The sequence below is a fragment of the Gracilinanus agilis genome, chromosome 3 (assembly GCF_016433145.1).
Source record: "Gracilinanus agilis isolate LMUSP501 chromosome 3, AgileGrace, whole genome shotgun sequence".
Classification (NCBI taxonomy): Eukaryota; Metazoa; Chordata; class Mammalia; order Didelphimorphia; family Didelphidae; genus Gracilinanus; species Gracilinanus agilis.
Genome location: NC_058132.1, coordinates 626,201,847 through 626,216,916, shown reverse-complemented (window position 1 = coordinate 626,216,916; position 15,070 = coordinate 626,201,847). Strand labels below are relative to the sequence as shown.

Sequence of the window (15,070 nt, the reverse complement as noted above, 5' to 3'; positions counted from 1 at the left end):
GCTACCCACATTCAGAGGAAGGACTGCAGGAGAGGAAACATATAAGAAAAACAACTGCTTGAACGCATGGGTTGGGGTGGACATGATTGGGGATGTGGACTCGAAACTACCACACCAATGCAACTACCAACTATTTGGAAATTGGTCTTGATCAAGGACACATGACAAAACTAGTGGAAACGTGCATCGGCCATGGGTGGGGGGAGTGCAGGGGGCGAAGGGGAAAGGAGGAGCATGAATCATGTAACCATGTTAAAAATGAATATTAATAAATGTTTAAAAAAAAAAACCTCCCAGTCAACCATCTTGATCTCTCTTTCAGGACAGCTTTCTGATTCAGGGTAGGACACCTTAGAGAGGCTAGGTTAAGCAAAACCCTAGTGAATCATTTATACCATCTCCTAAGGTGTTCCTTTATTCCTGTCTCAGTGGCTGTATTTACCTTCTCAGCAGAATTGTACTGACCCAGGCCAGGGAGCGCAGACATCTTGCTCTCTATCCAAGAGGGAGATACCCTGTCAGATCAGGTGAAAGCAAAAATCCTGATCATCCATCCTTATTATAACACAAGGGTCTCCCTCCCATTTAACAAACATTATTTTCTTCTTTTTAATGACCCTTTAAGATTGATTGGTCAAGGAAATTCATAGTTATAGCATTCCTGGATTTTAGCAAGATACTGGTCAAAGTCCTTCATCGTGCCTTTACAAATAAGATGCAGAGATGTGGGCTAGACAAATATATAAGAAGATAGATTCAGGATCTATAAAGTGATTGGATACAACCATGCAATTGATGGATCTTATTCATTCACCCCAAAGTTGAATAGTGAAACTATTTGAGATACAGATTCTATCATCCAGTGAGCTAACTATTCATTCCAGATTAGTTGACTGTCTTAACCTAGGATGATGATCATTTAAAATTTTTATTTTTAAATATTTAATTTACTCTTGCATTTCTGGCAACCACAAAGAGATAGAATTCTCAATTTTTTATAGATTTTAAAAATTAATATCCAAATACTTCAGGTATTATATTTTTATAAGAATTCGTTAAAAATAACTTGAAGAAAAGGATAGTGATAGCCTAAGAAAAGAGGAGGATCCCAGACCAAGGGCGCATGAGAAAGAGAGCAAGGAGGAAAGTGTGGGAAGAAATAATTTCTAACATTTTGGTAAGAATTACAAATCAAGTTCAGCAACCAATTGTTTGAAAAATATGCTCTCTTCAGTTTTTAAAGAATCAGAACATTTGCCTATCTCTAGTTATATGTCAATTATCAGTTTCAAAGATCACCAAAAATTACAAGAATTTTTTGTTGAACCCACTAAAATAGAATTGATATGGTCTAATGACTTGAACTAATTGAACATAGATTTCTTATCATATCCTCTTATTGCTTCCTTACTTATCTTCTTCAAATAGAGAGAGAGAGAGAGAGAGAGATTCAAAGACAGACATACAGATGATAGAGAGGTAGGTATATAGGTAAGCAGATGAGTGACAAGTGGATGGATAGACAGAGATAGATAGTCTGGACCTATAAACTTATACATATAGGAAGAACAGTGAAGATCAGCAGTTCTTTTGTAATTTACCATCTAAGAGAATTGTCTAGGGTGCTAAGAGGTTAACTAAAACTAGTGTATGTGAGAGGTGGGACTTGAACCTGTCTTCTTAACTACAAGACTGACCTATCCATGCATAACGCTGCCTGTCTTATAAAGATACACATATGTATGTTTGTATGCATGATAATATATGAATGCATATATAAATTTCTTGAAAATTTTCCATCTCCCATGGGCCAACTTGCCCTACTGAATTTGAGTTCATTGAAACCTACTTATCCTTTTCCCAAGTTCTTTGAAATAAGTCTTTTCAAAATCAGGGGTACAAAGCAGAGTATGTCCAGATTTCTATCCCTAAGTAACATCAAAATTTCCTATCAAAATTTCCATTATTTTTACCTTGGCAACAAGTTCCTTATCATATGCCAAAATACTAGTTCTCTATCTCTTCTCTGAGCAGGAAAAATAATCCAATCCTTCTAATAAATGACACCTTTTCAAATATTTGAAAACAGTATTTACTCCTGAATCTTTGCTAATTGAAATATCTTTAGTTCTATTGTAGGTTTGGATCTTAATGTATTTAATATGAAAATTTAAATAAGTGGACTGCAGCTAATTTGTAAAGAAAATGTTTTGGCTTAACTGGAGCCAAAACGAATATGCTGTACCTCAATAAATATTTTCTGATTTTCTACATATAAAGATCAACCCTAGCCCTGCTGGCAAAATACCAGCAACTTTCTGCTGAGCCACTTTCTAGATATTATTGGATAATTAGAGATCATTTTAAAATGCTATAATATTATATACATATATAAAACATCATAATTACAACTCTACTGCTTTACATACATACATATTAAAAATTAAAAGATATGCTAACTTAATTTGAAGGAGTTTATTAAGCTCTTTGTAGAATTTTTCTACCTCCTCATCTTATCCAACAGATGTTGGTGAGTAAGCTACAGTATCTTCTTATTATCTCTCTGCTTATTAAGAGTAATGCAGTACAAACTAATTAAGAACAAATCACACTGAACAATGACAATGTTTCTTGCTGTTATTAGATATATGATAAAACCAATTTCACCAATTCCTTATTTGCCTCTCTAAGAGATCCCATGAAGATCATCCTACCATTTGCAGATACCTTACTTTTATCTTCTATTTTAATTTATAGAGAGAATGTCAAGCTATGCTTCTGTTTGTCCAGCAATGCCTCAGTTCATTTATCACTAGAGTACTAACAACTAAGTGTGTGTCTCCCTTTTGTAATGTATAGAAAATGGTGAGACACTTTGTAGGTGCAAAAGAGCAATTTGCCCCTTTAGGACACAGAATGCATTATGCTTTCCCATAAATATATCAATATCAAACTTCCTTGAAAGATGTAAAAAAAGGAGAACAGTGTTAGACAACCCTCTGATTATTAAAATCAAACAAAGCATAAGATAAGGAGATAGATGTTCACCAAAGGTATTTGTCACTCATGGAAGGTGTCCAATATAGATTGTGAAGTGAAGCAGGATTCTTTATAGATAGCAAAGTTCTCTAGATGCCACTGTTTGTATATATAATTACATTTATGGCATCAAGCTCCAGAATACCAAAGAGACTGCTAAATGATAATAATAATAATAAACGACTAACAATTTGCATGGGGAAAGACAGGGGGTAGAAAATGCCAGTTTTTCAGCCTATGACGAACCACTGAATGACCAATTTGTAGAGCTGATCCATCATATATCTTCTAATAGAGACTACAAATAGACCAGGAGCTGTCACAGGAGTGAAATAAGAGTTGGAGGAGCAGCCTAGATTGCCTTCGAGATATTGTGCAGTGCTTTTAAGGGAAGGGAATAAGCAAATTATATAGTGCCTACTCTGTGCCAAGTACTTTGGAAGGGGCTTTACAAATATTGTCTCATTGGATCCTGGTATCAATCCCACAAGATAGGTGCCATGATTATCCCTCTTTTATTGTTAAGGAAACTGAGGCAAACAGAAGTTAAATAGCTTGACCAGGATCACACAGCTAATACACGTCCAAGGCCAAATTCAAACTTAAGCCTATCTGACTCGAGGACCAAGGCCAAATTCAAACTTAAGCCTTCCTGACTCGAGGACCAGCACTCTATCTACTACACTACCTAGCTATTCTTTCTATCCACTTTAAGCTTCTGTCTGAAACAAAGGATCATCTTTAAAAAAAAAAAAGTCCTTACCTTCAGACTTAAAATGACTACTAAGCATTGGTTCCAAGGTAGAAAGGCAACAAGGGCTAGGAAATTGGAGAAAAGTGACTTGCTCAGGGTCACACAGCTAGGAAGTATTTGAGATCATATTTGAACCTCCTATTTCTAAGCCTGGCTCTCTATCCACTGAGGTACCTAGCCTGCCTCTTTTCCATGGTAGATATGAACAGACTGAAACATATTATTAACACAGAATCATGTAGGCATGTAATAAAATTATATCATGAGAGGGCTGTAGAGCCAGAAAAAAAAGATGTGGGCTGGTCAGAGAGCAAGAATTACTAGTAAAATATAAAATCCTCTTTGGTAGGGACTATTTTATCATATTTGTCTTGGTATACCCTAGTTTCTAGCATAGTGTTTTATATAGTGTAGATGTTTAATAAGTACTCCTAATATTGAACTGAATTAAAGAGTAAAGGAAGACCAATGAATAGCCTACTTGATAAATATGTTTGTTAATGGTAATATTACTGATAATTATATAATGCCTTATTTGGTAAATATATAATATTAAAAGAATTAAAGGAAGGTCTCTAACATGTTGAATAAATCCTTTGCAGAAAACTTGGAGGACATAGACAAAGAGTCAGTCACATGGGATCTAAAAGTTGTAAATGGATTGAAATCTGTACCTCTAAAAGTAGTACCCACATTGATAAGATCATTCTAATTATCAGAGTATATATAGACACATATCTGTACCCCCAACACTAATCTAGGACACTTAGGCCATTTCTTCAGTTATACTAGCAGTGCTTATATCTGCTATGGCCCTATTTCTGTGATTTTCCCTAGTTTGGGCTGCTCACTGGCTTCTGGGTTTAGAAAATTAATCTCTCTAGAGTAATAAAACTTAAATGAGAAAATTAAAAGAAAAAGGATATAATTTGCTCCATTTAATTAGTTCCAAACATTGTACATAATCATATTTTATTTTTCTGGAAAGAAATAACTGGGTGTTGGGTGAGAAGGGAATGGTGAGGAGATTGCAAATCTCAACTCGTCTCACAATGTGAAAAACAACTAAAAGTTGATATATAGAAATTGCCTCAACCTATTTTTTTCCTAGCAGCAACTAAATGGCTCAGTGCACAGAGTGCCGAGCCTAAATTCAGGGAACATCTTCCTGAGTTCAAATCTGACCTCAGATCCTTAATAGCTAAGTGACTCTGGGCAAGTCACTTAACCTTGTTTTCATCAGTTTTCTCATCTGTAAAATAAGCTGAAGAAGGAAATGGCAAATCGTTCCAGAATCTCTGCCAAGAAAACCTCAAATGGATTCAGGAAAAGCAAGACACAACTGAAATGACTGAACAACGAATTTTCCCCCCAGGACAAGCTTTGGAATTGTCAAAATATGCAGTTGGCTAAGCAGTTATGAAAAAGACAGTAAGATAAGAAAAACTGCATTCTTTTCTTTAGGAAGAATGATAGAGCAAGAAGAGTGCTGGAAATGGAATCAGGAGTTCTGAGTTCAACTTCTGTCTCTGGTAAACACTGTCAATGTGACTAGGCAATTTGTTCAATCTTTCAGTGCACCAGGCAACTCTGAAAATATAAGAAGTGGAAGAAACAAGTATCGATCTGCATTAGTAAAGAAAATTTTCTAATCAGGAATTTCCTACACATGAAATGATGATGATGAAGATGATGATTACTCTTATAGAGCACTTTAAGATTTGTGAAGAGATTTACAATTATTCTCTTTTGATCTTGACAACAATCCTAGTAGGTAGGTGCTACTATTATCCTTGTTTTGCAGATGAGGAAACTGAAGCAGGCAGGGGTGACTCAGATCTTCCAATGTAGTTCCTGCAAACACACACATACACATACACACATGTGCACTTTGTACCAACCACCATATAAGGCTATTGTTTTTTCAAATATTTAAGCATTACAGAAACATATTAAATTTTTTTTTATTTTTTAGTCTCTAAAGAAATCTTTGGAAGTTGTGATTTCAAAGCCCAGCATGCAAAAAAAAAAAAATCTATTCAAAGCCTCGAATTTTGTTTTGTTTTGTTTTTCTATTCTTGCTTTGTTTTATTTGTTAGGGTAATAACTAAAATGTAGTAAAATTAGGAGACAGAGAGAGAAGAAGTAGAGAAATATTTGGACTGATCCGCTGACAAGTAGCTCTACTCTAGAATATAGGACAACCTTGTTCCATGACAAAACTAATGTATGTATGTATGCAAATTTCCAATTCAATCAGTATCATTACAAGCATATCTAATGTATTTTTAAAAGATAATTGAGCAAGTATCCAGAGACTGGATTAGGAAATAAATCTTTGAATTGGATGGAAAAAATCAAACCTTTCTCATGACAGCCATCAAACCAAATAATCCTGCCCTTATGCTTACCCAACCAGATGGCTACATTGTTAGAAGCTGCTGGAAAAGGCATATATTTGCTTTCCTTCTTTTATAAATCACAAGTCTGCACTTTGGTCATTTTGATTACTCAAAAGCCTAGCATTTCCTAGAGTGATTTAGCATTTTGCTTTTTATAAAAAGCTCTCTTGGAGTTAGTTTGATTTGTCTCCAATGCACAATGTTTAAAGGAACACTTTTTCATAATAGGTTTTAAATGGTTTCCCTCCAAAATAATGAATAGTGCACAGTTTCAGTGTGATAAGGTGCCAATTCTTATTCCTTGATACCAATGAGGATGATATCAAATACATTCCAACCAGGCCAGCCTTTATCCAATTTGGAGTAAGTAGTTCCTTTTAGAATGATCAACAATCAACAAACATTTATAAAACACTCTGTTCCAAGCACAGAGATTAATTTTTGTATTCCTGGGTCTGTACTTTTTGCTTTCTAGTTCCTGGTCACATACTCTACACATACTGGTACCAGGAAGTCTTAATGAGTTAAAGTGATGACATCCAAGCAACAAAGCCATCATTTGAGATTCAAGATGTTGGCTCTCAAGATCACTCCCAATTTTTATACCTATAAATTTCCAATATCTTATCAAAAAGAAAAATCTTTATTAAAATAACTAAACATATATTTAAGTAGAATAGTAGTAATAATAGAATAAGTTGAACATTAAATATCTAAGTAGATCATTACTTGGAGGAACAAAACTCTTAGATACATAGATCACAGATTTAGAGCTGGATCTTAGAGTCCATCTAGTCCAACACACATCATTTTACAGATGAGGAAGACAAGGGAACAGAAGGGGAAATAAATGAGAAAGGAAGAAGGAAGGGGAAAAGGAAAGAAAGGAAAGGAGGAAACAAGTATAAAAGAGTATTGAAAAGCAAATAAGGATAGAGGGAAGGATTTTCCCATTTTCCTACATATAAAGGAACAATTATGTTTACCTACTCATTTTGAGGGGATATTTGGAACAGCTTCTTTTCATTCCTTGTCAGGAAAAGCTTCAGCAAGAATAAAGAATGAAAGCAAAGTAGAAAAATGAGAAGAGACTTATAGTATCAGATGTAAATGCTTGATTGTTCACCAGTAGGTGTGGAAATTAATTTGGATTATCACCAACTATCCAATGTGATTTGAGTAATTGTCCAAAAATATTAGAGTAAGATTTCACTCCTCTGTGAATAAAATAGAATAGCAATTTTGTTTTAAAAATAGTTTAATTAGAGCAATGTTATACCAGGCATCACAGAATCACAGGCTCATCAAACCCAGTCATGAAGAAGAATCTTTTCTCTACAGTATACAGGACAAGTCATCATCTAGTCTCTCCTTGAAGAACTCTGGTGAAGAGAGACCCATTACTTCCTAGGGCAACCTATTCCCCATCTGAATAGCTTGAGTTCTTAGCTCTAATGCTTATATCAATACAAAAATCTATCTCTATGCAACTTACCTTGCTTCTAGCTCTGTCCTCTTAAGCCAAGAAAAGTAAGTCTAATTCCATTCCATGTGACAGCCGTTCAAACTCTTGAAGGATGCTCTCATATTTCCCTTAAGCCCTCACTTCTCCAAGCAAAATAGCTCTAGCTTTTTCAGACAGTCTTTAAAGAGTGTGAGGATCAAGTCTTTTCACAATCATAGTTTTCTTCTTCACTTTCTCCAGCTGTTCAAAGTCTTTCTTAAAATATATCACCCAAAATGAACACAGTACTTCCGATGGACTCTCATCAAGGAGATGTATACTATCACTTCCATAGTCCTGTCTATTTTAAATGCAGCCTGATGATGATGATGATGACTCATATTCATATGGTGTTTTAAGATTTACAAAGCATTAATACATGAAATATCAATGACATTAGTATAATAGGTTTTGCACAATATCTGCCTAAGATTATATTAGCTTTCTTTTTGCTATATCTCATACTGTTGATTCATATTGAATTAACATCACCTAAATTCCTCAGATCTTTTTCACATGAACTGCTATTTGTCCATGCTACCCCTATCTTGAACTTGGGAAGTAGAAGCTCAGTGTTAATGCTCATTAAATTCCATCTATTTAAATTCTCTCCAATATAATAGTCTGTAATTTTGTAAACTGAGGATACCTAACAAGTTAGCAAAATTTCAACTTTTGTGTTATTTGCAAACTTGATAAGAATGGCATCCAAGTCATTTATTTAAAATTCTCACCAGGATATGGTCTACCACAGATGTCTAGGTAACTCCACTGGAAGCCTCCTTTGAATTTGATGTCAAACTATCCATTGAGCGTCTAGTCATTTAAGGAGCTCTGGGTCTGTCTTACTGAGATTTTAGTACACTAGTTCTCATCTCTCCAATGAATCCTTAAGAATAATATGTAAAATATTTTTCATGGATTTTGATAAAATCTAAGTGAACTGGTATAGTGGGAAAGAGCTTTGAATTTAGTGGCAGAGGTCCGGATTAAAATCCCAGCTTTGACAGTTTCTGATTATGTGACCTTAAATAAATAAGCTTTTTCATTTCTGGGTCTCAGTTTTTTGTTTTGAGGTTTTTTAAACTCTAAAATAAGGGATTTTCACTAGATGGCCTCTAGTTCCCTTCTAAAATGCTATTCTGTTATTGTTTGTTTTTATTGTTCAGTTATTTCAGTCATGATTGACTCTTGATTACCCCATTTGTTTGTTTGTTTTTAACAAAGATAATAGAATGGTTTGTCATCCCTTCTCCAGGTCACTTTATAGATGAGGAATCAAGGCAAATAGGGTTAAGTGATTTGCCCAGAGTCATATAGCTATATAGAGTCTGAGGCCAGATTTGAACTCACAAAGATGTCTTCCTGAATCCTTGCCCATACTCTAACCACAGGTAACCCAGTTGTCCCTTTGTTATTAATACAACCACATTCTCTGACTTTTTGAGATTACTGCTTCCTATTCTAGATACTCATATATTATCCCTTTAATAATATATTTATAATTTTGCCAGGATTCAAATTCAAGCTCACTACTCCAGATTTTGCAAATTTTAATCTTCGTCCTTTATCTGCCTTTATTCCATCTTATTTTATTTCTATTTAAGTTGGTCCTTGAATTTCCTTTGCATCCAAATTGGTTTCTTTAGACAATTCCCCTTTTCTTCTCAACTTTCCCTCTTCTTCATTCAAATCATTTCTCTTTATGCCTTCAGAACATTATTCTTGAGATTTGTTCACCCTTCCTTAGCTAATTTCCCCAACTTCCCTTTGAGAATATAACCCTATACACTCCCTATCCTATCTCTGAAGTCTTCAGAATCAGCTCTCAAACCATGTAAGGTTCATTCCAGGTGGTGTTATGATTTCATCTCTTCTATCAGAAATTCTATAATTCTTCTGAGAAAATGAGCTGTACACTATCATGATTCAGCCTTTGGAGAAATGGAAGGGATAATAGTAGAAAACATAACAAACAAATAAGCAAAACAAACAAAAAGAAAGCATCCATGCTCCAGCTGCAATCCAATTTAAATCAATAAAGTTTTTTGATGTGTAGAACCAGTGTTGTTGCAACAAAAACACTTTCTAAAATCTGTAAAGTACCCTATAAATGTGAGGCATTATTATGGTTAAATAAGTGAATGCTAGATGAGAGTTTTCTGGATTACATGTAAATATGAAAGACCTGAATATGAAATAATACCTTTGTATTTATGTACCTATTTCTGTTGCTTTAGGTGGCAACAGTATTTCCAGGCTGTTGCATTTCTCCGACTCAGGTACAGGGATTCATAGAATTTTTGTCACATACTATAATTACATCTACAAAAAAAAACTAAAAATGTTTGTTCATAGTAATAGCCAAATGCATTTTTTTAACCCTTTAACTTCGGTGTATTGTCTCATAGGTGGAAGAGTGGTAAGGGTGGGCAATGGGGGTCAAGTGACTTGCCCAGGGTCACACAGCTGGGAAGTGGCTGAGGCCGGGTTTGAACCTAGGACCTCCTGTCTCTAGGCCTGACTCTCACTCCACTGAGCTACCCAGCTGCCCCCCCAAATGCATTTTTAAAAACAAGTTGGAGGAGAAAGTGTCAAAGGAATCTTTATTATTTCTTTTGTTTCTCTGATGTTTACTAGTTCATTGTTTTTTACTCCAAAATTAATTGTGCTTGTAGACATAAATAAGATTGACACCTAATGACCAGTTTCAAATTCCCTTTTCCATTTGAGCCCCTCCTTATTTAAATCAATTTCAATATTTATCTTGTCATACCAATAATCAGCAATCCTTTGTTATACAACACTAGTTAGTAATTTTATATGAAAAAACAAAAGATATTTTGTGCCCACCTAATAAAAGAAATAGAAACTGAAAGAATGTGATCTCAATAAATCATAAATACTAGACTTTGGATGTTATATACAGTATTGCTCATGAACCTTTCAGAGTTTGACTATATTTGTACAGAATTAACTTTTTAAAAAGTATATTATACTAGTATATGTCCACACTGAAATAATAATGTAGCCTCTTTTTCCTGCATGATATTAATTCTATTAAATATCTTTCTTAAGTAGATAACAATGGAAGCATCTCTATGTTTTAGTCAGAGTGAATGTGGTTTAGGGTAGATTTTTTATAAGGGGTGGGGAAGATCCAGACTTCATCTTTGATTGCTGTATAGTGAATTCTCAGTGAGAAACCCCTCTGAAGTGTCTTTCTTCAGATTATACCATTATGAGTTAGAAGCAGAACATGATCCCAAGTATTCCTGACTCTGAAGTCATTTCTCTTATCTCCAATACCATACTGTCTTCCCAAGAGAGATTACAAGAATAAGTTGTGCTGAATGTAGACAGACAGACAGACAGACACACACACACACACACACACACACACACACACACACACTTCACACTTTTGTTGAGCCCTGACTTAAAAGAGTGTTTTCAACAGCTTAGGCTGACTGTCTCTAAAGGTGATATAAAGGAATACATATATGCAGATACGAAATTAAATTCCTCATATGAGGGTAAGTGAGGTCTCAGTTAAATACTAACACTTCTATTCTAATCACAAAATGAAATAAATAGAGTTCTCTTTCCTTTCCTTTTGATTCTTCTCAATGAAGCCAATGGTCCATATGACCAGTACCATTTTAGCTCTGACCAATCACTGAGTACTTTTTAACTGGGCAGATTTGCCTACATGCTTATTTGTGATTTCTGTACATTCTCCTAAATCCTTAATGGAATAGTAACAGGGCTGAGACACTTCTGTGATTCACTAGCTAGCAAAAGGAAGCAATTATCTCAGCACTCTCTCTGTCTACTATTATCTCTGATGACAGAATGATCACCTCCAACAGAGCACTTCCAATTCTCTGACTAAAATTAGACCTCTGTACCTCAAGGTTCCATTATTTTATCAGTACCTCCACCAATGTGTATCAAAAATCTTTAAGTTCTAGTTAAAAGAAATAATATAAAATATATTACCTACTGGCAATCAACTGATGATCTTCTTTGCACTAGGATAGATTGGTCTTTCTCAGATCACAGTCACATAGAGCCGTGGGCTAATCCCTAAATCTCTTGTAGCTTCAGAGAGCTTGACCTACATTGATATAGATTCCAAGAAGTCATTGTCACATCCACAATGAACCATTGATACATCTTAGCAAGAGGAAGACCTCAATGTAAAAAGTTAGTGGGGCAGGGGGCTAATAAAGTCCAAGGATTCTCAATTCTTGTATAGAAGAGGTAGCAGATTCTAATAAATCCACACTTGATTATTTAATAGATAATTAAATAAAACTCACATCAGCTATGTCTTTATATTTCCAGCACCTACAAGGATGCCTGGTACCTAGCTGGTAATGAATAAATACTTAATAAACTTAATAATTACAAGGTGAAAGAGAATGCTCTACAAAACATAGACTCAACGCCCTAAATCAAAACATCAAAAACCTACAAGTCTGAATCATCCCTTTTGGGAATTCAGAATTATAACAAATTACTCATACTCATATATAGCATCTTAAAGCTAAATGGAATTTTCCTCACAAAACTCTTGGAAATATATAATGTTATTATCTCTATTTTTCAAAAGAGGAATTTGAGGCATAGAAGGATCAAGTGAGATGAGTTGCCCATAGGTCCACTGGCAACATCAAGCCTTAACCTTAGGTCTTCTGGACTCAGTCTTCTTTCCTCTATAGCAGTGGTTCCCAAACTTTTTTAGCCTACCGCCCCCTTTCCAGAAAAAAAAATGTTACTTAGCGCCCTGGAAATTATGAAACTATATTGAACTCAGAATAGAATGTAATACAAAAAAAGTGTGGCCATCACCGCTTCCCTGGATCGCTGCAGCACCCACCAGGGGGCAGTGGCGCCCACTTTGGGAATCACTGCTCTACAACTTGGTGCCTTGCTAGATTAATCTTTTAGCCAGAAGATGTGTATTTCAACTTTGGTCAGTACCTAAATCTAATGCAAATATTCTAAGGGCCCAGAAAGTTGAAAATTCTAATTATTCAATCCCAGAATCCTAGTAACTATGTGGCTTCACTAAATTCTAGAGAGACTCTCTTATGCTTTCTGTGTTCCCTCTGATCTAGAAATGAGAACATCAGTCACTGAAAGGTTTATAAGTAATAGGCTGAAGCCTATGGAAAGTTTAAATATCTAGTCCAGCGGTTCTCAAAATGTCCAAGGACTCTGAGAGTCCTGGGTCTACAATGACAAAACTATTTGGGACAGTTACTTGTCATTGATTGCTGGGCCAGGAATCAGGAAGACTTGAGTTCAAATCTAACCTCAGACAACAGCTGTGTCACCCTGGGCAAATCACTTAACAGACATTTGCTTCAGTTTCCTCATCTGTAAAATAGTCAGAATAATAACACCTGTTTTTCCAGGGTTCTTGCGAAGATCAAATAAGATAATAATTGCAAAATACTTAACAAAGTACCCAGCACTATATAAAATTATTATTATTTTCATAACAAACAAAAAATCATTTATCAAAATTCTCTTTCCATTTTCCAACTACCTATGTGTATAGCTGAATTTTCCAGATATTTAATCAAAACAACATTACAACAAATGGAATGTAGAAATAGATATAAGAATCAATTCTCTATTATTAAGCCAAAGAGTAAAGAAATTTGCAAAAATATGTAAAACAATACTATTCTCCAAACTAAATTTTCTTCATTTTGGAAAATATACTTATTGTTTCCCTTGCCCCTCTCTCTGCAATATCAACACTGATGCAAAATAAAAGTCTCCTCATAGCCCAAAAGGAATACCCCCCCACTCCCATCATTTTCACTCAAGGGATTAAAATGGATTCTGTACAAAATATCCAATACATTATTAGAAGGAAGATTAATGTACTATCAGAGATAAGGGTGCTCTTCCTCCACCCCCTCTTTCCCGTGGTCATCTGGACCAGAGAGTGCAAGTCAAACACAACCTGGATGGGTGAGGAGTAGGGAGGGATGGAAGAGGTGAGGCCCTACAAAATATACCATTTCCTTAAAGGAGATAGATTAAAAACAGATTAAACATTAAAGCAGAATAAACATTTCTTATGAATTAACTGCAAGGTCAGGTTAATGGTATAAAGGGGCCCCAGCCACCTCTAAGTCACAAGCCTGATTCTCAGTAATACTGGAATCTGAGTGGATCATCTGTACAGCCTTAAGCCTTCTTATGTGATCAGCCTCTGAATAACTGTACCGTATGGTCATGATAATGGGATCACAAACTCAGTGCAGTGGGAAAAGTACCGGATTCAGTACCAGAGGATTCAGGTTCAAATATGAAGTTTTTTCTCTGACTACCATGAGACTTTGGGAAAGTTTCTTTTCCTATCTGGGCTTCATTTATGATAAAATGAGAAGATGAGTTCTAAGGTCTTCTCTGGGGCTGTCAATGTCTGATCCTGTTTAAATAGTTGGTTATAGCAATTAGCTTTTTTTAAGCCCAAGGGCAATATATTAGCTCCTCAGATCCCTATATTTGTCATCTCTGCTGCTGTAGGGAGTTTAGGGAAAAAAAGTTAGAAGTACAATCATAATCATTCTGAACTCCCAGTTAAAGAAACTACTAACATTTAGACAGAAGTTTGGCTCTGCTCTTGCATTTATAACTAAGTCTAGTTAACTCCTCACCTCCTTGTGATTAAGGCAAGTTACAATTTAAAATGATAAAGACTGATATAAATATAAAAATTAGTATTTTAATTAAAGCCATGGCCATGCTGGTAAAATATTTATATATAAGACCGCGCCTGTAAGTATTTAAACTCCCGCCTCAGCCATTTTACCTTTTGTACCTTCGTGCTCAGGTAGCTAAAAGAGTAAGTTCAAAGTCACTTCCCCCTATTTAAAGCCTTCCCTCACCTTGAATAGGTAATCCAAAACAGGAAACCCAGGAAACCCATTGGATCACGGGAAATGTAGTTCCAAATATCCCAAGTGATTTCAATTAACACAGGCAAAACAGATTACTGGAAAGGTCTGAGTCATGAAGCAGCACTGTATATTACTATATCTGATGATCAACAAATGCTGGGAGGGGAAACTAGGTAAGGAGCAGACCTATTCTTGGAACTTTTCTCCACCCAGGAGGAGATGGATCCAAATAGTGGCATCAGCATAAGGTTTGAGCTCCAAAGGGCCTGTCGGGGCACTGGCCCTCCTCAGTGTTTCCCTTCTTTACTTCAGCTCAGCCCTACTCTTAGTCTCTTATTACTCGATGAGCTGGAGCTACCAGTTCTCTCTGGTTCTGCTCTGTATATATATTTATATATATATATATATATATATATATATATATATATATATATATATATAT

The 15,070-nt window shown here is 35.3% G+C and overlaps 1 protein-coding gene across 1 annotated transcript in view; it reads left to right on the top strand.

Annotated features, from left to right (window-relative positions):
• The window catches only part of LOC123241950 (SPHK1 interactor, AKAP domain containing), a 126,461-nt gene that overhangs the window by 68,961 nt on the left and 42,430 nt on the right, over positions 1–15,070 (top strand). Inside the window, exon 3 of the mRNA XM_044669451.1 lies at positions 13,665–13,673. Within this exon, the coding sequence (XP_044525386.1) occupies positions 13,665–13,673 (9 nt within the window). The remainder of the gene's footprint in view (positions 1–13,664; positions 13,674–15,070) is intronic.